The sequence below is a fragment of the Ctenopharyngodon idella genome, chromosome 24 (genome assembly GCF_019924925.1).
Source record: "Ctenopharyngodon idella isolate HZGC_01 chromosome 24, HZGC01, whole genome shotgun sequence".
Classification (NCBI taxonomy): domain Eukaryota; kingdom Metazoa; phylum Chordata; class Actinopteri; order Cypriniformes; family Xenocyprididae; genus Ctenopharyngodon; species Ctenopharyngodon idella.
In genome coordinates, this window is record NC_067243.1 from 6,630,433 (window position 1) to 6,653,215 (window position 22,783).

At 36.3% G+C, this 22,783-nt stretch overlaps 3 protein-coding genes across 6 annotated transcripts; 2 read left to right on the forward strand and 1 right to left on the reverse strand.

The window, feature by feature from the left end:
- Positions 1-669: 669 nt before the first annotated feature.
- On the reverse strand, positions 670-4,484 carry zgc:158398 (uncharacterized protein LOC568894 homolog). The gene is made up of 7 exons (XM_051883815.1): positions 4,328-4,484; positions 3,635-3,818; positions 3,324-3,558; positions 2,935-3,079; positions 2,702-2,852; positions 1,275-1,409; positions 670-1,117 (listed from the first exon to the last, which is right to left on the reverse strand). The coding sequence occupies exons 2-7, from the start codon at positions 3,791-3,793 to the stop codon at positions 1,097-1,099; spliced, it is 846 nt and encodes a 281-aa protein (XP_051739775.1). The 5' UTR covers positions 3,794-3,818; positions 4,328-4,484; the 3' UTR covers positions 670-1,096.
- A 253-nt stretch (positions 4,485-4,737) lies between these two features.
- thoc5 (THO complex 5) lies at positions 4,738-16,068 on the forward strand. 4 transcript variants are annotated; one of them, XM_051883810.1, is made up of 22 exons: positions 4,738-4,903; positions 5,575-5,672; positions 5,766-5,822; positions 5,943-6,005; positions 7,274-7,417; positions 7,496-7,609; positions 7,783-7,880; positions 8,592-8,738; positions 8,828-8,942; positions 9,062-9,194; positions 9,280-9,357; positions 9,431-9,474; positions 9,555-9,654; positions 10,856-10,964; positions 11,074-11,175; positions 11,766-11,862; positions 12,100-12,211; positions 13,934-14,037; positions 14,156-14,243; positions 15,076-15,191; positions 15,290-15,483; positions 15,841-16,068. In XM_051883810.1, exons 2-22 carry the CDS (start codon positions 5,577-5,579, stop codon positions 15,902-15,904), a joined length of 2,175 nt encoding a protein of 724 aa, XP_051739770.1. In that variant the 5' UTR covers positions 4,738-4,903; positions 5,575-5,576; the 3' UTR covers positions 15,905-16,068. The 4 variants fall into 4 exon arrangements, with proteins under 4 accessions (XP_051739770.1, XP_051739771.1, XP_051739772.1 ...); XM_051883811.1 differs by having other exon boundaries at positions 5,766-5,816; XM_051883812.1 differs by lacking the exon at positions 5,766-5,822.
- Positions 16,069-16,896: 828 nt separating this feature from the next.
- On the forward strand, positions 16,897-22,769 carry chid1 (chitinase domain containing 1). The gene is made up of 13 exons (XM_051883975.1): positions 16,897-17,053; positions 17,335-17,459; positions 17,576-17,725; positions 17,802-17,934; positions 18,014-18,058; positions 18,141-18,247; positions 18,514-18,575; positions 20,519-20,611; positions 20,687-20,788; positions 21,020-21,172; positions 22,135-22,215; positions 22,413-22,455; positions 22,548-22,769. The coding sequence occupies exons 2-13, from the start codon at positions 17,352-17,354 to the stop codon at positions 22,644-22,646; spliced, it is 1,176 nt and encodes a 391-aa protein (XP_051739935.1). The 5' UTR covers positions 16,897-17,053; positions 17,335-17,351; the 3' UTR covers positions 22,647-22,769.
- The last annotated feature ends 14 nt before the right edge of the window (positions 22,770-22,783 follow it).

Genomic DNA, 22,783 nt, shown 5'->3' on the forward strand with positions numbered 1-22,783 from the left:
GTCTGCCGTCTCTACTGAACATAAAACAAGCTGTTGGATCTCTTTAAACATACAATTCATTGATTTCAAAGTGCTGTATGCTTTTTAATATGTATTCCACGCATAAAATGGCCTACTACAAAAGTGGGTACGAAATAACACCTGTTTCTGTGACAGGGCAAGTCTGCAAACCGCAAAAAAAAAAAGAAAGAAAAAAAGTTGGGGTAGCGGCCGCACTTTTTAGCCAGTAAGAAAACGCTCTCTTCCTTTTACGTGTTCGGATTGGCTGATGTGTCTATGGGGGCGGGGCTTAGATATTTACTTGTGGTTGATGGAGTGGGGGGTGGTGTAATTCTGTGTATGATAACACTTAGTTTTTAGATATTTTTTTCAACTTCAGAGAATAAAATGGGTAACTGTAACCTTATAATATTATATTTAAAGGCACAGTTTTTAACGTTTAAATGCAAATGATCAGACTTGGCATGATTCCTCTTTTAGCTAAATCGTGATATGTCTCCAGATGATGTTTTGTTGTCAAGTATTGCTTTCTTTGTTGAATTAGTGTGCACTTCAAGATCATTCCACCCATTTCTAGCTAAAGTGTTGTCCACAAACGGTAAGTGCGTGTTTTTGTATCTGAATTAAAAGACCAGAACACTGAATAATGTTCAGACACCATCACATTGCTCATTGCAAAAAGGGCACAATGGAATATTTTAATACATTGTTGTTTTTAGAAAAATTAACAAATCATGTACAGTTAATGCATTTAAATAAAATTAACATTAATGCGACAAAGCTTTCGATCATCAAACTTACTCTTGGAGCATAGTTATATCATAATCTTACATCTTAGGTCATGTTCTTTTGATTGTGATAGTTAACACTCACATAGTGTTGCAACCAAACATAAAATAAAGTCACATTTAGATCTGTTCTGAATGGCACTGCAAGCAAACTGCATAACTGGTTGCAATTTCTTAGTTGTACAAGACCAACATGTTGGGAATAGGAAATTGTTGAATACTCAAATGCTCATTTCTTTCTGCAGCAAGTGTCTTCTGACAGTATGTAGTGTCAGTTCACTCTCAAATGTGGGCGTTCTGCAGATGTTTCATGGGCTCAGCAGCGATTCCTATGAATTATTTAAAATGTTTAAACACTTTTCAAACCAACTGTATAACACAACTCAATACATGTCATGAAATAAAAATGCAAATCAGACTAAAGATTAGAGAGAAAGAGGACCAGAGGACATTGGTAAGCTCTGCAGTCTAAATCCACGGTACTACCTTTTGAAGATCATTCCCCTGGTAATAATGTGGTGAACGTGAAGAGAAACTTCCACAGAGACTCATGAGGACGCAGATAACCAGCAGTGCAACACTGACCAGCAACAGGTGATACCGACACAAGGCTTTTTCATCCTAGTCAAGCAATAAAGAAGTGGAGAGGTTAGCTAGATGTTGCTTATACGATGGTACACACTGACAGTTACTGAACTGAAACTGAAATAACATTGAACTAAAATTGAGCTGAATAATGACATTATTGTAGAGCTGCTTTACAGTTGAAATCAAATTTTACGTTATTTTCCTGTTTAAAAGCTGCTTTGTTTGAACGCTTTAAAATAAAAGGTTCCAAAAGGTTTTTTTTGTTGTTGTTGTTGCAGCAATTCCAAAGAAAAAACATTTTTTGGTTCTCCAAAGAACCTTTCAGTGAGTTTTTAAAGGATTCGTTCACTTCAGAATTAAAATTTCCTGATAATTTACTCAACCCCATGTCATTCAAGATGTCTTTCTTTCTTCAGTCGAAAAGAGATTAAAGTTTTGAGGAAAACATTCCAGGATTTTTCTCCATATAGTGGGCTTCACTGGGGTTCAACGGGTTGAAGGTCCGAATGTCAGTTTCAGTGCAGCTTCAAAGAGCTCTACATGATCCCAGACGAGGAATAAGAGTCTAATCTAGGGAAACCATCGGTCATTTTCTAAAAAAAATTTAAATTATATACTTTTTAACCACAAATGCTAGTCTTGCACTGCGCCACACTTTACATAATCACATTAGAAAGGTCACGCGTGACGTAGCCAGAAGTACCAACCCAGTGTTTACAAAGTGAACCTGCATAGACTAAGTCAAACGCCCTTTACAAAAAAAGGTAAAACAACGATGTCGGACAATTTTGAAGTTGGAGGCGAAAATTGAGATGGAGTTTTTCGCCCTACCGCCCTTTCGCCTCTACATCACACGTGACCTTTCCAACATGATTACATAATGTGTGACGCAGAGCAGAGCAGTGCAAGATGAGCATTTGTGGATAAAAAGTATAATTTTTATTTTTTTTTAGAAAAAGACCGATCATTTCACTAGATAAGACTCTTATTCCTCGTCTGGGATCATGTAGAGCTCTTTGAAGCTGCACTGAAACTGACATTTGGACCTTCAACCCGTTGAACCCCAGTGAAGTCCATTATATGGAGAAAAATCCTGGACTGTTTTCCTCAAAAACCTTCATTTCTTTTCGACTGAAGAAAGAAAGACATGAGGGCTTTATCAGGAAATTTGAATTCTGAAGTGAACTAATCCTTTAAGAGTGCATGAAGTGCTATATAAATATCACAGAAAGAATCCCCATCATTCGCAGTTTTTCTGCCATTTACATGTTTGTTAATTCAATATTTAGCTGATTCTATCTGAATGACCGCATTGTGTTTTCTACCTTAGTGAGCAGGACTGTCAGATGTGAATCTGGTTTGAACTCCAGACTGAAGCAGTGTGGGGAATTGTGTTTGTATGATTCAACAGCAACCGTCCTGACAGGTGAAGCGTTCTTATCTGCGTTCTCCGCAACTGGGCATTCTGGAGGTGACCTGAAAGATCAGTAAATTAGCTTGCAGGATGTTTATTCACTCCAAAAATGGGCTGCATATAGCCTATGTATAAGCTTCTCACGGAGTTTGAGGGAGAACGTGGGTCAGGGCTGTGAAATGAAGACAGGTCAGCGGTTGTCTGGCCTTCGTCCCGGCAGGAGTTTGATTGTTGGGAATATCCGTGTGGAGGAGCAGAGATATGTTCACGGATGCTTTCGCCGCAGCCCCTGTGATATGAAAGGTTATGCTGGCATTATTAGAAAGCAAAACATAACTAGTTCATTCCTGTTATGCAATACATTTTCATGTCTCCATTATATATATACAGCGGTGGACAGGGGTCAGCATGGGCACCCTGACTGGTCTGCGGCTATGCAGCCCCATACGCAACAAACTGTGATGCACTGTGTATTCTGACACCTTTCTATCAGAACTAGCATTAACTTTTTGAGCAAATACATACACACAAACCTTTCATGCCCAGCTGGCTGCCCAGCATTGTAGCACTAATGACAGTATCATCTGGGACGTCCCCTATAAACACCAGCGGCACCTGTAAGGACACATGAGCAGTGCTTGTGGAAATATTTGTCCTATCTGCATGCTCCACCATTCGGGGGGAGTCTTCCTCCAGCTGTGCATCCGTGTCGTTCAGATGTGTGCAGAACTTAAAACCCGCAATAGAGCCCAGAACCCCGTTCCAGTCCTAGAAATCAAGCATATGAGTCAGTAACCCAACTGCACAATCCAAACATTATAGCAGTGATCATCATCATACTCACTACACTTATGTCAGGGTTCTTGATGTCGTGATTCTGAGAGTAAAGTCCAATGCAGACGAACGTTATGGAGAGGATCAGCAGACTGAGGAAGAACACAACCACAGGAGGGTGTCGAAATACCCTATCTCTCAGGTTAGACACAGGCCTCCACTTACCCATAATGCACCAGGAGTGAACACACCACCTGTGAGGTTTAAACCATGCAAAATGTTTAACGCCTATATTCAGAAAGGAATACTAGCTTAGTACTTTAAAAAATAATACAAAAAATATATAGTCAAAACAATAGGTATAATTTCATTTTATAGAGCCTAAAGCTAAAAGTATAAAATAAGTATAAAAAATAAAATAGAAACAGATGAAAAACTTAAACTAAGTTAAAGTGCTTTGCGTTATGAGATACAGCCCTATTCAGTGTGCTTTAGTTGTATACTGAACAATGTAGCACATGTAGTGTGTAGGTTAGTATGCATCTGAGTTCTATATGGATCCTTCATGTTTGTACACTGAAAAACTTGCATACTGTACTTCATACAGCAAACATATTAAGAGTAGTATGTCAGTATGTTATTGATAACATAGCCCATTTCTAACCCGCATAAAGTATGAACTTTAGTGTATATTTGCATTGACACATGAACCAAATTATATAATCATAATTTGATCATATCATAAAGTTTACCAACTACTTACCTTTAATTACGTTCATTTAATTAGCGCGTAGGGACGTTGCACTGACAATGTTGAAATGTAAATAGTGATAGACTGCAACGCAAGCAACTTCCTCACAGGTGGGCTTCCTTCAAGACAGCTTTAATTCCAAATTAAAAGTCCAGTGGCGAAGACGCACAAATTACAAGTCTTACATGTTAGATTTTAACTAAATCAAGATAACGCTGTGTTTTGTGCTACAGAGTTTAAATAATGTTGTTAAAAATAATTAAAATAGTATTAAACGCATTATGTTTGTGTTATGTAATAGGAGGGTAAAAATGCCAGTCAGCATTAATAAAATCTAACTGAATTAAATGCAAACCAGCAGTTTAAATTAAATGTAAAATGTGTTCTGGGTTTCTGTCATTCATTTTATGAGGAATAGATATTTTTCGGTCGAACCTTTTGGAGATCTTTTATTATGTAATCCAGTAGCGGAAGTGCTGTCCGTTGTTTCCTCCCGCATCCAGCCTGCTCACTCTTGCTGTTTGAATGACACCATTTAATAATTAAATTCATTTTCAGATACTTAAATTGGATAAAAGCAGTTGAAAGGTGAGAATTTATGCTTTCAGATTTATCGGCGAGTCTTATTTAAACACAGCATGAAACATTTCGAGCGTTTTAATTGATCTGCTGTTGCTTCATGAAGAAGCTAACCTGATAGCGCAGTTTACTAAACTATGAATATATGTGAATATAATTTCCTAAACTGATACATAATAAATAAAACACATAATAATTAAAACACATTCGACGTCTTACTCAAATCAGATGTTATTTTAGTATTATTTATATTCGTTTATAATATTTAATAATATTTTGAATTTTATTTTTGTTCACTTTTAATATTAAAGTTTTACTAATTTTGTTATGTGCTTTAGCCATTTTTATTAGTTTTTAAATAGTTCTATTTAGCTTTAATGTGTTTTTGTTCCAGTTTTAGTAAACATTTCTAATTTAATTTACTGAAAACGATTTTAATAGTTCTAGTTAACAATATCAACACTGAAGCAGATTCAGTTAAATATAAATAACAATTACAAAAAAATAATCTGTGTAAAAATAAGTGATTTAGAAATTAACTCTTAATTTTCCCTTAATAATATTTTAAAATGTTCTCTGTTTTATTATGAAATAATATAATAGTAATACATTAAAGCATTTTTTATTCCAGGAGATTGAAGTTTATGTTTGTGCTCATTCTGATCTCTTTGATATTTCAGTCATGTCGTCAGACGCTGTGAAGAAGAGAAAGCCGAAGGTCATCCGAAGTGAAGGAGGAACTCCAGAGGCCAAGCGCGGTCGAGGGGAAAGTGATCAGGTGAGCGGCTGTGAAATGCTTTAGAGATGATTTCAGCAGAGCCGTCCACTAACCCTCTAATCATTCTCTTTCTCTAATAACTCTCATGTGCAGCTGAGCGCAGTCAGTTCACATGTCAAGTTCAGGAAGGTCAGGTTGAGGCAGGTGAAGGTACAATCCAGCATGTTCCACTCATTTAGGCTTCAGATGTCTTTCTTTCATGAGTTGTGTTCAGATGAGCATCGGCGAGCAGATATGTTGATGTGAGACTCATGTGGCGTGTGTACGTAGGTCACGACTCCAGCCGGACCTCGTCTTATCGGACAGAGGAAGCTGTTTACAGCAAAGAATCAGGTTCCTATGAGATCTGTCTCTCTCTCCCTCTCTTTCTCTTTCTCTGACTGAGCTGCAGGGTCCAAAATGAACACAAATCGAGCAACAAATATGAATGATACAAATATTGTAATTTGGCCATTATACTTAACAAATTGCAAAGAATGAAGTAGGAGATTAAAAATGATATTCTGGATAAATATCAAACAAAGTTAATGTTATAACTCAGTGATGATACATTCTGATGTTTAGCCACCAAACTAAAAATATGAGAAACTTAATATAGCAATTATATAGATTTTAGCGTAAAAAAGTAATATTATGACAACAAACATTTTTATTAATAGCAATAAATTATATCTATTTCTTAATAGCAATAATTATAATAAATATTTTAACTTCTTATATTCATTTATATAATTTGTATAATAATTATTATTATTCTTTTAAATGAATATTAAAATATAAAAATTCAATTGCCAAATAGCATCGTTATAGTAACGAACAATAAAATACTTATAACAAAACATGTATTATTATTATAATTAGTATTAATAAAAATAAAATTATTTTAAATTTATAATATTAGATAATTTATGTAATAATAATAATTATTATTATTATTGTTATACATTAAAAATAGCTCATTGCAACAGTCAATTATGCAGTTTAGCATCATTATAACAAAATACTTATTATAACAATACATTTTATTATTATTATCAGTATTTTTATTAGCATAATACTATTATTTTTTTTAAATGCATAAAATAATTATGTATTTTAATATTATACATTAAAATATTTTATTATTATTAGCACATTTTATTATTATTATGTTTTTTTAAATGTATAAAATTGTAATAATTTATGTATTATTTTAATATTATACATTAAAATATTTTATTATTACTACTATTATTGTTTTTTTAAATGTATAAAATTATAATAATAATTTATGTATTATTTTAATATTATATATTAAAATATTCAATTACTGCGATTGACCAAGAATCAAATATTCCAGAGAGTTGTTATAATCGCTGCCAACGAAACCTTCTCAATTCATCCGCCATTAGCATGTAATTTTGGATCTTGCTCTGCTGTCAACACCTTTTCTGTTATACTTTCGGGTGAGGAGGGTCATATCTCACAGTTTTGTAGTTTCATCCCATTGTAAAGTAAGTGATTGGGAAGTGTTGGCTCACAGATCATGTTCAGCTGGTAGGCAGGGCTGTGTGTGTGTGTGTGTGTGTGCTTTCTGGTCACTCTGTGTGTGTGTCCCTCAGGAGGTGCGTGTGTATAATGAGGAGGTGGAGCTGGAGGGCAGAGACCCGCAGCAGGACTACATGCTGTATAAGGACACGTGTGCTGCTCTCGCCAAACTCATGGCGGAAATCCAGGAGCTGAAAGCCGGTGGCGCGAAAGACGGAGTGAGTTTCACGTTTGCCATGTGTTTGAGTCGGACAATGGGATTGAATGGAACTGACCTTTTGCTTTATGCATCCTAGAGTGCAGAGATCGAGGAGAGACGCAGACAGAGCAGCGTTCATTTCATTACCCTGAAGAAACTCAACCGCCTGGCACACATGCGACTGAAGAAAGGCCGAGACCAGACACATGAGGTAAACACATACTCCAGTATGCACTGTGTCTAAAATGCTGCAACAAACATTTAAAACAGTAGCATTGTTTTAAGCATCTCACATGGTTTTGATCATAATTTTAGCCCAGTTTTCTGTTTAACATGCTTGATAAATGATTGTTTCAAACCAACAATATTCCTCTCTGTCCGCAGGCGAAGCAGCGAGTGGATGTTCTCCACCTGCAGCTGCAGAACCTGCTCTATGAGGTCATGCACCTGCAGAAAGAGATCGGAAAATGTCTGGAGTTCAAGTGAGTGTCGGAGAGGGAATGTCAGGGAATTTTACAATGTATTTCCAGGCCTGGAAGTGTCTAGAGTGAATAAACATTCTTCTAACAATACTAGAAAGTAGAGGTGTAACGGTACAAAAACATGACGGTTTGGTACGTACCTCGATATTAAAGTCAAAATAATCAAGACAATACTAACAGGTAAAGTAAAGATAATGAATATATAAGCTAATATAGTGCATATATTTAGTGACATGCTTCATTTCTCTAGTGAACTAACATGCTGTGGACACTGAATGACTTGCCTGAGGTAAATGTGATGCTATGTGAGATATTATTCTCAAGCTGTTTTATTGATGTCTTTCTGCGGTTGAAACACGGTTGAGTGATTACACGCATATCTAGATCATCTGTCCTTCAGCGCCTTTTCCTGTTGTTGCGGTTAGCAAACAGCATTGCATTACCGCACGCGCCCACTTCTGGATTGAAGTGTGAAACGCCTGTGACTGACTGTATTCGTCGTCTGACTGTATGCACCGAACTGTGACGTCTGTACCGTGACGTTCGGGACGGATACATGTACCATTACACCCCTACTACTAGTAGATTTTTTTTTTTAAGTATCCTGATCTTTGTCATGAACAACTGGAAAAAGTCATAGAAAATCTAAAGGTGTAAGAACTGATTATATGTCACCTGTCTAAATCAGATGTTAACGTCTCTGTGTTTCAGGTCTCAGCATGAGGAGATCGAGCTGGTCAGTGAGGAGGAGTTCTTCCAGGACGCTCCGGCCGAAATCTCACGCCCTCACGTCACTCGCGACGATCAGCACCAGCTCACGCTCGCCCGCCTGGACTGGGAGCTAGAGCAGAGGAAGAGGTAACACACATCAGAGACCCTCCATAACCCACAAATTCCTCGAATCTTCACCAGGCGATGTTAAACATCCTTGGTGGTCCATAATGCAGGTTGGCGGAGCAGTATAAGACATCTCTGGCCAGTAAGGAGAAGATTCAGAAAGCCATTGAGCAGAAGAGAGAATATCTGAGCAGCCTACAACCTGGACTGCAGAACATCATGCAGGTGAAACCTTAGTCCTGCATATTTAATGTATATAAAAGTCAAATTGCATCTTATTCTGTCTAAGAACCGCCCACTTAGACAGGAAGAGACTGACTGACGGATCTCTCTCTCTCTCACAGGCGTCTCTCCCAGTGCAGGAGTATCTGTCGATGCCGTTTGAGCACATGCAGAAGCAGGCAGAGGTCGCCCGTCACCTGCCGCCCCCTCTATATGTGCTGTTGGTCCAGGTGGGCGCGTACGGACAGGCCTGTGGTAAGACGCACATCTTCATTCTCCTGCAAGACCTCCTGTTTCTGATGAATCCTAGTTTATGAGATCATGCAATTGTGCGTTTCAGACAAAAATCTGTCTGTGAGCATCAGTGGAGACGTGGATGAGGCCAAAGCTCTGTCCAGACCCCCGGACGACTCGCAAGGTACCCGTGCGTCTTTGATTTGTGCGTGTGATGATCAGTGGAGTCTTATATTTCATGTCTGTTTCTGTCTCAGATGACGAAAGTGATTCGGACGCAGAAGAGGAGCAACAGAACACGGTCAGAATCTGATTTTATCTTCTTCAGTTCATTATCTTGTCATTTGTGTTTGTGTCCTGATGTTCTCATTTCCTGCTCAGAAGCGCCGGCGGCCAACTGTTGGAGCTCAACTGGATGACAAGCGTAAAGGGATGCTGAGACGCCACCCTCTCTCGCTCTGCGTGGACCTCAAGTGTAAAGGTGCGTGAAACTGACCCACAGTTCACTGATGCACCATTTTAAACAACTGATTGAATTCATTTACATCATCACTCAGTGTTCATGGAATCTTTTTGGTAGCCAGTTATTTGTTAAATACTAGTGTTTATCATTGTTTTTCATTCTTCAAAGCATATAGTAGCATTCAAAAGTTTGGGGTTAGTAAGATCTTTTAATGTTTTTGAAAGTCTCTTCTGCTCACCAAAGCTGCATTTATTTGATAAAGAATACAGTAAATATAGTAATATTTATGGACTTTATATCTCGCAATTCAGACTTTATGACTCGCAATTTGGACTTAATATCACGCAATTCGGACTTTATATCACGCAATTCGGACTTTATATCTCGCAATTCGGACTTTATATCTCGCAATTCGGACTTTATATCTCGCAATTCGGACTTTATATCTCGCAATTCGGACTTTATATCTCGCAATTCGGACTTTGACTCGCAATTCGAACTTAATATCACACAATTCGGAATTTATAACACGCAATTCGGACTTTATATTTCGCAATTCTGACTTTATATCTCGCAATTCGGAATTTATAACAAGCAATTTGGACTTTATATCTCGCAATTTAGACTTTATATCACGCGATTCGGAATTTATAACTCACAATTTGGACTATGTCACGCAGTTCGGAATTTATAATTCGCAATTCGGACTTTGTCACGCAGTTCTGAATTTTTAACTCGCAATTTGGACTTTGTCACGCAATTCGGACTTCATATCTCGCAATTCGGACTTTAAAACTCGCAATTCTGAGAAAAATTTTGAATTGTGAAATATAAACTCGCAATTTATTTCATGGCGGAAACAAGCTTCCATAGAAAACAGTTGTGCTGCTTCATACTTTTGTGGAAACTGATACATTTTCCATTTCAGAATGCTTTAATGAATAGAAAGTTCAAAAGTACAGTATTTATTTAAAATAGAAATCTTTCGGTTAATTTAATGCATCCTTGCTGAATAAAAATATTAATTTCTTTAAAATTTCTTCTTGTGTCAGATATATACAGCTTTGTTTAATTGTATTAGTTAAAACTATGATCTTTACATGTAGTTAAATATATTGCCCCCTTAATTAGTTTTAATGTAATTTTCTACTTTTAGCTATAATTATATAGTTAGTCATTTTTAACACTTACGGGTTGTGTTATATATCTCTCTCTCCAGACGGCAGCGTCCTGCATCTGTTTTTCTATTATCTCATGAATCTCAACATTCTGACTGTGAAGACCAAAGTTTCCACCTCTATGGATCTGTCCGGGGCCGTCAGCGCCGGGTCCGTACTACAGCACCAAAATCGAACCTAAACCAAAAATGTACACAGTCAGGACAGTTTGTGTAGTTGTTTGTTTTCTAACAGCGTTTACGTTACGTGTCTGTCACAGGGAGCTGCTGAACACAGAGAGTTTGCTGAACTGTCTTTATGCGTCTGATCATGGCAAAGAGACGCCCAACCCTTCCAACCGCTACCAGTTTGACAAAGTCGGGTAAGACAGACGTCTCCACTTTATATGAATATTATTATCGCCAGAGTTTGAATAGTACGGAGCATCTAAAGAGACAAGGTGGTAGAAAAATATGAGATGGGAGGAAAAAATATATTTCAAAACTTGCGTTCCCCCAAGAAACTTTGTGTAAACTTTTGAGTTGTTTACGATCGAACTCAAAAGCGTTAAAGTATAATTTTTCCTCCCATCTCATATTTTCTTCCATCACTGTAATTTTAGGGGCTCCGTAGAGTAATAATACTGACATAAATTAAATTACCTGAATGATATTAGGCCACGTTTTATTCAGAAATGTCAGTAATGGACAAAAAGATTTCTCCTGGGAAAATTCTAGATTTTCTATCAAATATAAACCTGAAAGAGTTCATATAATTGCTAGAATTTAACAATATTTGTTTTTTGTTCATAAGTTTTTTATTTATTTATTTTTTTTATTTATTAAAGTTTTATTGTTATTATAATTATTTAAATGTATACTACTCTGAGTTTGCCATTAAAATAGGCTTTGCTTCTGATATGGCATTAAATAATAAGTAAATAAAATTAAATGAAATGAACTTTCTGCGCAGAATCACTACATTTGCGGATTACGTGTCAGATCTTGGACATCCGTACGTTTGGGTGCAGAAACTGGGTGGCCTGCAGTTCTCGTCTGATGGTTCACAGGTGTGTTTGTGGCTTTATAAATGTTTGTTACATTTTTTTTTATTTATTTTTTTTTATGATATTTTTACTTTACACATTTAACGTACATTTTTCTATGGTGTTATTGTTAAACTATGTTTATGTTGTGTTAGTAAATGAGTCTTGAACGCACAATATATCTGCAACCATATCGATATTATCTTAAATGATTGCCATCAGCGTAAAGTGGACAATATTGTAATGAAGTGTGTGTTTCAGTCGGGGCTGAGAGGCAGTGCTCTGAGCGCCAGTCACATGGAGAGGACCATAAAACTGCTGCGAGGAAGACTACAGGCTCGACTGTCCTTACACAAACAGTTCAGCTCACTGGGTATAAACAACCAAAGACAGCTAGATTTACACTGCATTGTTTGTCTTGTTTTGCTATGCAGTTACTGAGTGTTGTTTGCTATGTGGTTGCGGTATTCAGGCTGGTTGTTTACTGGCCAATGTCAACAGGACCATATTTAGAAATAAGAATAACACCTAGATACAATCAGGAAAATTTATATTCAGTCAATAAATATACATTATTATATAAACACTACACAAAAATATGAAGCAGTACAACTGTTTTCAACATTGATAATAGGGCTGGGTAAAAAAATAAAAAAATAAATACATTTCTTGATTTTAATCGAGTCTCATATCGATTCTTAAATCCCAAGGATCGATTGGTCTATCCTGTTCTCAGTTGATGATGAATGGAAAATTGTAGTGCGCCTCCCATCCAATAAATCTCAGTAAGCTTTGTTACTTTTGATATGAAACAAAGTTTCAGATTTCAAATTATATCCATTTTATTACGAAATTCAAAAAATAAATACCGTTTTGGCGCTCTTTAATGTGACGTGACAGATCGCCGTAGCGCCTCAGTTCAGGAGAAGTGGAAGTGAACTGATCCTCTCCTCCGCTTTAATACGAGTTACAGCGCGAAATAAACATGAATGAACATCTGAAGGTATGTTAAAAGATAGAGTACAACTTCCCGAATCTGTATAATGTCTCGTGTTATCGCTCAATCAGTGTTTCAACCTCGTCAATAAAACAGCTTGTAAACAATACGTCACGTTTACCGCAGAAAACACATATTCACTGACCGTAAACTCGTTAGAGAGGAGCATTTTGCTAAATATATGCACTATTACTTACACATACACACACACACACACACACACACACATATATATATATATATATATATATATTTTTTTTACTGTTCTTCAATATTTAATGTTAGAATGTAATGTAATATTTTATGTTTGAATAAATCTGTCAAATTTGAATGAAAGCCACCTCTTAAATGTTTCAAAAAAACGAATTGAAGTAGAAATATAATTATGTAATTATAAAGCTAGTTGTATAACTTTATTATAAAAACTTCTTTGAGTGTTTGTATGCAAATCAGTTAATTTTAACATTCAGTATTATAGTAATGTAGTACCAACTGACTCCCATGTATAGTTTACAGCATTAGTTAAGATTTTTTTTCCCTTGAGAAAATATACTGTACCTGATATACATCCAAAATAATCCATATCGAATTCAATCGGAATCGAATCGCAAGTTTGTGAATTGAAATCGCATAGAATCGTAAAATTTGTGTCAATACCCAGCCCTTAATTGATGATGATAAATGTTTGTTGAGCAGCAAATCATCATATTAGAATGATTTCTGAAGGATCATGTGACACTGAAGACTGGAGTAATGATGCTGAAACCTCAGCTTTGATCACAGAAATAAATTACATTTTACCATATATTCACATAGAAAACAGCTATTTTAAAGTGTAAAACCATTTTACAATATTACTTTTTCTACTGTATTTTTGTATCAAATAAATGCAGCCTTGTTGAGCAGAAGAGACTTCTTTCAAAACTTTTAAGAATCTTAATTATTCCAAACTTTTGACCAGAAGTGTATGTATGTGTGTGTGTGTATATATATATATATAAAAATGTCAATAAATATATTAATTGAACTGTGATGTTTTTGACTGTTGTTCTGTTTAGTTTGTTAAATTAACAATGTGATATGTTTGTTGTGTCTCAGAGCACAGCATCATCCCGGTCTCCAGCGAATGCCAGCATCTGTTCCCCGCTAAAGTGATTTCCGGTCTCACACGCTGGACCATGATGAGCCACCAGGAATTCACTGTATGTTTAGTCAGGATGTTTAGCATCTCACATTGACAGCATGAGCGAGATTAGTGCAGATTTGGTGTTTTGAGAGTGATATTCAGTGTCTCAATGCACTTTTGTTCTTGTTCAACAGGAGCTGGGCTTCGTACAGCACGTGTTGAAGGCCGGTTTGGTGCACGAGACGGATCTGTTCTTTATGGCAGTTGTGGAGAGAGGAACAGGTGGGACTTGTGTCAGACTTTTCACTATGGACATGTCCGGTTTGCTTTGCAGCTTATTCTGACCAGAACTCGCATACTTAGACAGGAAGAGACCATCTGACTGACGAGTAAAGTAGGCAAACACAGTTTTTGTGACGTTTAGGGTGGCAGGTAAATATGAATTCAGTTATCTCATTTACTTGCTACCAAGTATCTCAAACCAAAGTCTTGAACATCTTTCAGAGCTGCGGAGTCATTGTTCACTAAAACTATTAAAAATACCTTTTGTTAAATGAAATAAAGCTGAAATCAAATATAAATATTACATGACATTTTTTTTAAGACATAATGCTTTGCAGGGTTATCATTAACCAAAACCATTAAAAAAAATAATAATTTAAAAAACAAAACAAAAAACAAACAAACAAACAAAAACATAACTTAACTAAAAAGCAAAACTTAATAAAAACTTTCTAGACATAAACATTTTCTGGACAAAAACACACAACAAAATTACTAAAACTAACTAAAATTAAAATGAAAACAGAATATATGAAAAATATAAAAAATAAAATCTAATTCAAAATATTAGCAAAAACTATAATAGTTTATCAATGATACCAAAATAACACTGTTGCTTTGTTGCAAATAAATGAAATAAAATAAGTTTGTAGTATTATAAGTTAAAGTATTAAAATGACTAAAACTGGAAAAATTACAAATAAATAGAAATATTTAAAAAACAAAAACTAATAAAAATAATTAATATCATAATTATCAATAATAATATCATGTTATTGAACATAATGTCTGCATCACCACTGACTCGAATGCTTCTCTCGTTGTCTATCAGCACGTCTGATGGCCGCTGTGGTGTTGAACCCCCGTTACCCAGAGGTCTCGCCCCTCTTCTCACTCTCTCTGCTCTGGAAGGGAGAACGCAGCGGCCGCTCTGACGATAACCTGCGGGTAAGAGCGTCACCGTTGCAGCGTGTTGTAGATCTGTTCAGATATTCAAGGAGAAACGGCTGAAACTCTTTTCTAATTGACTTTGTTGTCATGTGCAGGCGATTGAGAGTGAGGTGAACGTGTTCCGGTCCGAGCTGCAGGGGCCGCGTCCGGGCCTCCAGCTCCTGACCAATCAGATCCAGCGTCTGTGTGTGTGTCTGGATGTGTATCTGGAGACGGAGAGTCAAGTGTGTGACGGCTCAGAGGGACCCAAGGAGTTTCCCAGAGAGAAGATGTGCTTGCGCACTGCCAGGTAACAAACTAGGCCTACTGTAAATACACTTTTTGTTCTTGTTTTTTATATTGCAGCAACTTTCATTTTTATTACAGATATTTTGCACAAGTTTCCCAAGAAGTGACGTTATTGTTATCTTGAACACATGGGATGGAAACAGTGCTTTATTCGCAAACGTCTTTATGCGATATTCCAGTTTTGCGCACAAGTTAAATTCGCATCTTTGGATGGAAAAAGCTTATGCGTATTTAGAAAGAATTACATGATTACATTTGAGATGTTTAACCTTGAATATTAACCAATATAGTGAAGAATTCCTAATCTTTGTGATGGATGAAATCATGTGCTCATGTAAAATCTTTGTGTTTCTCTCAGGGGTCCGAGTCGTCTGAAGCCCTTCAAGTACAATCATCCGCAGGGCTTCTTCAGTCACCGCTGAATCCAGATCTCAGGACGAGCAAGACTGCTTTAGTGTTGTTAGGAGAGGCTGCAATCTTCTCTCAATCTGTGTCCTCTACTTTTTACCTCTATTTTTTCATCCGTGTTTCTCGTTTGCTCATATAATGTGAATTAGAAAATAAAACATTGATTTTGATAAGAAAATGTGTTTTCTTGGCTGTTTGATGATTCCACCTTCTCTATTTTTTTATTGATTTTCAAATATCCCAACATACAATAACAACAACAAAAAAACAGACAAACAAACCTCTTTCTACATAAATGGTTCAGAAACATGACAGAAAAATGAAAAACAAAACACCTTTATTTTAAGGTCATATTTGTGACGCGCATCTTAAAGGGTTAGTTTACCGAAAAATGAAAATAATGTCATTTATTACTCACCCTCGTGTCGGTCCACACCCGTAAGACCTTCGTTCATCTTCGGAACACAAATTAAGATATTTTTGATTAAATCCGATGGCTCAGTGAGGCCGTTGCATTCACAGCAATGACATTTCCTCTCTCAAGATCCATAAAGGTACTAAAAACATATTTAAAACAGTTCATGTGAGCTCAGTGGTTCTACCTTAATATTATAAAGCGACAAGAATACTTTTTGTGCGCCAAAAAAACTAAAATAACGACTTTTCAACAATATAGTTTTACGAATCGAATCAGTGACTCGGATCTCCTATCAAACGGCTAAACTGCTGAAATCACGTGACTTTGGCACTCCGATTCACTGATTCGATTCGTAAAGCTCCGAAGCAGTGTTTTGAAATCGGCCCATCACTATATTGTTGAAAAGTCGTTATATATATATATTTTTTTTTTTTTTGGCGCACAAAAAGTATTCTCGGCCTCACTGAGCCATCGGATTTAATCAAAAATATGTTAATTTGTGTTCCGAAGATGAATGAAGGTAGTATTTCATATCATAGTACCATAACCTAAAAAAAGTTAGTTATTTGTTGCGCTTATTAGTTCGTAAATAATTTATTACAGACTCTTATTTTGAAGGCCGCAACGGTTTTTCTGTCACGTGACAAATGCACACAGTCTGTCAAACCTGCATGTCCACATCATCTCTGATGAAGATCATGAACGTTTATGTCGCAGATTAAACACTCATATTAGACACATATCGGTGAGTGATTGGATTTACTGCAGTAAATGAAATCGACAGATTTGTATTTTGACCCTCTCGTGTTTCAAACGCCACAGAAGAGCATTTAATGCTGCATTTCAGGCACAACTGCAGCGATATCAGAGACACCCCTTAACAATTTTCTCATTGATAATGTAGTGGCACCATAGTACAGTGTTTGATAATATAATAGTACTTTTACTTAAGACTCAAGTCTACTATCTTTATAGCATAAACAGTGTATATATACAGCATTATAATCCATATATGCTGTTCCTCAGACAGCAGAGGCGCTGAAATGAGAGCAGATCTGACTTTTCTGCACGTCTGTTTGCTGCTTCCTGTTGTCAGAGGCACATTATCAAAGACAGATGCCAAAAAAGCCAGTAAGATCCAGGAGGTGGAGGTGAGACAGTTTGCAAATGATACCACTGTTACACAACTCTCATCTGTGTAAGTGTTTTTGTGGGACATATTCAAATATGCTAATACTTCTGAATTTATATTTATGTGTATCCAAAGACAACAGTGGCAGATCGTCCAGTGCAGGATCGGGGTCTGGTGGTGACGGACCCTCAGTGGAGGGACATCGTGAGAGAGGAGAAGAGGTTTTGTCCTCGGTGTGTGTCTACACAACACTTTAAAGGCAGTGTGCTGGGATACATCACACCTGTAAGTTACATATCATCTGTCAGTTTATCTGTCTGTATGTTTGTCTACTCATCCATCTTTCCGTCTGATCTCTTAGTGGAACTCCCGTGGATATGACATTGCTAAGTTGTTTGGTCCCAAGCTGACGTCTGTGTCTCCGGTGTGGCTTCAGCTGAGACGAAGGGGACCAGAGAGCTTCCACATCACCGGTCTTCATGACCATGACCCTGGTCTGAGCATTTCTGTCTTCAAATGACAAATGGACATTTTTTTTGTTTTAAAAAAATAATGACGCGTGGCTTTTCACAGGTTGGGTCAAAGCCGTGAGGAAGGCCAACAAAAAAAACAAAATACGTGAGTGTGGATTTAAAGTCATTGTGGGTTTGATGATCACTAGCTGAAAGCATCAGGTTCTCAGTGTGTGTTTCTCTATCAGTTCCTCGGCTGTTGTTTGACGGATGGTCCTATCAGGACTACATGAGCGTCCTGGACAGCGAGGATGAGATGGAGGAGTTGGGTCGAGAGGCGCTGGAAGTGGCAAAGGTGCTGTATTTACTGTGTTCACACTGTTTCTGAATGATAGATGATCCATATTCCACTTTATGGAAGTCAGAGTGCTCAGGTTTTCATCAGTCTAACAGGAAGTTTGTAGGGGCAAAAGTCTAAAGTCTGAGTATAGGCTATATATTTTAGTCAGGGTAATATCACTTTTATGTTACCAAAATATTATATAAATGCATGTTAAACTGTTTTGATAAAATAGTTCCTCATCGTGAGAATCATTGACTGACTGTGATTTTGCTCCTCAGGCTGAAGGGTTTGATGGTTACACACTGGAGTTATGGAGTCAGCTCGGAGGAAACAAGAGAACGTGAGTAAGAATGTGTGTGTGGAAGGCAAAAAAAAACAGAAATGAAGGTTTCTGAGGAAAACATTCCAGGATTTTTCTCCATATAATGGACTTCACTGGGGTTCAACGGATTGAAGGTCCAAATGTCAGTTTCAGTGCAGCTTCAAAGAGCTCTAGACGAGGAATAAGGGTCTTAAATAAAAAATGTATATACTTTTTAACCACAAATGCTCATCTTGCACTGCTCTGCGATGCGCCACGCATTATGTAATCATGTTGGAAAGGTCACGTGTGACTTAGGTGGAAGTACTGATCCAGTGTTTGCAAAGCAAATGTGCAAAGACTAAGTCAAACGCCCTATAAAAAAAGGGTAAAACAACGATGTCAGACGATTTTGAAGTTGGAGGAGTTTTTCGCCCTACCGTGGTACTTCTGCCTACGTCACGCATGACCTTTCCAACATGATTATGTAATGCGTGGCGCATCACAGAGAAGTGCAAAACGAGCATTTGTGGTTAAAAAGTATATAATTGTTTATTTTTTTTTAGAAAATGACAGCTGGTTTCTCTAGATAAGACTCTTATTCCTCGTCTGGGATCGTGTAGAGCTCTTTGAAGCTGCACTGAAACTGACATTTGGACCTTCAACCCGTTGAACCCCAGTGAAGTCCACTATATGGAGAAAAATCCTGGAATGTTTTCCTCAAAAACCTTCATTTCTTCTCGACTGAAGAATGAAAAACACAAACATCTTGGATGACATGGGGGTGAGTAAATTATCAGGAAATATTAATTCTGGAGTGAACTAATCCTTTGAACGAAAATTAGAAATGTTGCCTGAAATGAATGCTTAAGTTAAGTGCTAAAATTACTAAAAGTAAAACTGAAATAAAAAATAAAGCTAAATAGAAATATGAAAAAAATCAATAAAAATGACAAATGCCCATAACAAAATTACTAAAACAAACTAAAATTAAAACAAAAACTGAAAATATAAAAATAAAAGCTGTCAAAATATTAATAAATACTAAAATAGTATATAAAAAATGCTATAATAACACTGGTGGTTGGTTCTGTTTATCTATACCAGGGATTCACAAGCTTTTTTGTCATCCAAACCCCTTTGACCTAAAATATTTAGTGAGATTTTAATTTCATATTTCAATAATTTAATAACACATTCAAATTTCTCTGATGTTGGTTAATAGTCATGTGACATGCAGCTGAGCTGAACAAATAAAATATTTTTAAAAAATTAGAAGTTTTTTTTAATTTAGATTTTTAGCTTTTATTTAAAAAAAAAATCATTTTACATTTTTATGATTTAATTAATTATCTTTTCAGCAACTTACTAAAACTGATCAAACCTCACTTTTGGGACATCTTTAAATCTAAAAAGATGAATCCTTTTTTTTTTTTTTTTCATCTAAAAATGCATAGCAAGTTATCTTTTAGGGTTAGAGTCTGTAGTATTTAAAACTGGCTTGAGTTTTAAGCAGTGGATGTCTATGTGATGATGTCATGCATATGTGTCATACATAAACAGGTCAAAATTAATTATATTATTTTTCTTTCTTTTTCTTTTATGCCAAAAATCATTAGGATATTAAGTAAAGATCATATTCCATAAAGATATTTTGTAAATTTTCTACCATAAATATATCAAAAATGTATTTTTGTGAGTGGATATGCATTGCTAAGGACTTCATTTGGACAACTTTAAAGGCGATTTTCTCAATATTTTGATTTTTTTTTTTTTTGCACCCTCAGATTCCAGATATTCAAATATTTGTATATTGGCTAAATATTGTCATATCCTAACAAACCATACATCAATGGAAAGATTATTTATTCACCTTATGACTGGTTATGTGGTCCAGGGTCACATATTAATACAGCAATAATATCATTTCATAAGCATATTCTATTCTGATATTGGATCTGTATTGTGTGTTTATGTCACAGAGAGCTGGTGCACCTGGTCACACACCTGTGTGAGGCTCTGAATGCTGGGAAGTTGACCTGTGTGCTGGTCATCCCTCCTACCGTCGCACCGGGGTAAATAACAAGTCTTTTTCTCTTTCCACCCCAGCACTCATTATGCATGGAGTATAATCTGTTTGTCGCGTTCAGCTCGGGTCAGCCCGGCATGTTCGGGCGGGAGGATTTTGAGAAACTGGCACCCGTGGTGGACGCCTTCAGTCTGATGACGTATGATTACTCAGGACCTGGCAGGTCAGACACACAAACAAGGATTTTGATGCCCTTTAATTTTTGACTCTATTTTTGGATTTCTGTCTCAAAACCATGCAGAAACATTTTATTATGTTAAATATAAAATTCAAAAAAAAAAAAAAGAGGACAGAAATTTTGGGTGATATAAATACTGTTTTTGTTATGATATTTTTTGAAGCTTTCTGTGAGTTGTGAGCATTAACATGGAGTTTTAAATGGGCTGTGTTTCAGGCCGGGTCCGAGCTCTCCGCTGCCCTGGGTCAGAGAGTGTGTGCTGCAGCTCGCCCCTCACACCCAGTGGAGACACAAGATCCTGCTGGGAATCAACATGTACGGACTGGACTTCAGCAGCCACGGCGGAGCGGAGCCACTGCTGGGCGGGAGGTACACGCTTCATTTATCATGATAAATCTTTCACTTTGAATTTAGGTGAAAATGTTACTTTATGGTAAATAATTTACTTTTCACAGCATTTTGGAATGAACAGGAAGTTCCTAGGATGAAAGTCTAAAGTTTGTCTATAGGCTATATATTTTAGTCAGTGTAATATCACTTTTATGTAACCAAAATATTATACATATATGCATGTTAAACTGCTCTGATAAAATATTTCCTCATCGTGAGAATCATTGACTGACTGTGATTTTTCTCCTTAAGGCTGAAGGGAAGCTTGTGTTACCAAAACATTTTTTATCTCACAGTTCTGACTTTTGTTCTTGAATTGTGAGTTTATATCTTGCAATTCTGACTTTATTAGAGAAATTAGTTTAGAAATAAACTCAGAATTGTACGAAAAAAATCGCAATTCCGAATTTATATCTCGCAGTTGACTTTTTTGCAATTCTGACTTTTTTCGCAATTCCGAGTTTATATCTCGCAATTTTGACTTTTTTTGCAATTCAGAGTTTATATCTCACAATTCTGACTTTTTTCGCAATTCAGAGTTTATATCTCGCAATTTTGACTTTTTTTGCAATTCAGAGTTTATAACTCGCAATTCTGACTTTTTCGCAATTCCGAGTTTATATCTCGCAATTTTGACTTTTTTTGCAATTCAGAGTTTATATCTCACAATTCTGACTTTTTCGCAATTCCGAGTTTATAATAAGTCACAATTACCTTTTTAATTTTTTTAATTCTGTGGCAGAAACAAGCTTCCATAAGATATAGTTTTCCTTCAGACTGAAAAATTTTTGTGATTACTACATTAGTCAATATTTCTTTCTCCGTTTTCTCATTCTGTTGTTAAATGTACAATTTAAATTTATATAAATAAAATTCTTATAAAGATGACAGTGAGAGTTCTTAATTATTGAAGTTAATATTTAATCTTAATTTTCATGCAGGTATATTGAACTGCTGAAGGAAGTGAAACCCAAACTGCAGTGGGACGAAAACACTGGAGAACATTTCTTCAATTATAAAAGGTTAAACAAACACTGGAATGTATTGTGATGCATTTAGCACACAAAGCTTTCCCAAACTGGTAAACTGCAATCTGATTAAAAAGAATAAGATGCTAAGTATCAAATTTTGATTGTCAAAAGATGCTTATTCACATTTTGGTTGCAATAAAATAAAACATTTAGATAGGATTACAGAACAAGTCTTTCTTTTGTTTCAGGAATAACGGAGTGAAGCATGTTGTTTACTACCCCACTTTAAAGGTAACTGTGATAATAGTAATAGTGCAATAATAGTACAGAATATCAAAGTGAATTGTGGGTATTATTCAGTTCTGGACCTCTTTCTCCTCTAGTTTCTCCAGCTTCGTATCGCTTTGGCAGCTGAACTGGGAACGGGAATTTCCATGTGGGAATTGGGACAAGGACTGGACTATTTCTATGACCTTTTGTGACCGGTGATCTGACTTACGTCTGTTCAGTCTACTTCCAAATAATAAAGTGCGATTTATCAAAGCACTTCATGATATTTATGACAAATCTGTTGCTGAGCATGCCAATAAAGTTATTTTTAATTAGGTCTGTTATCAAG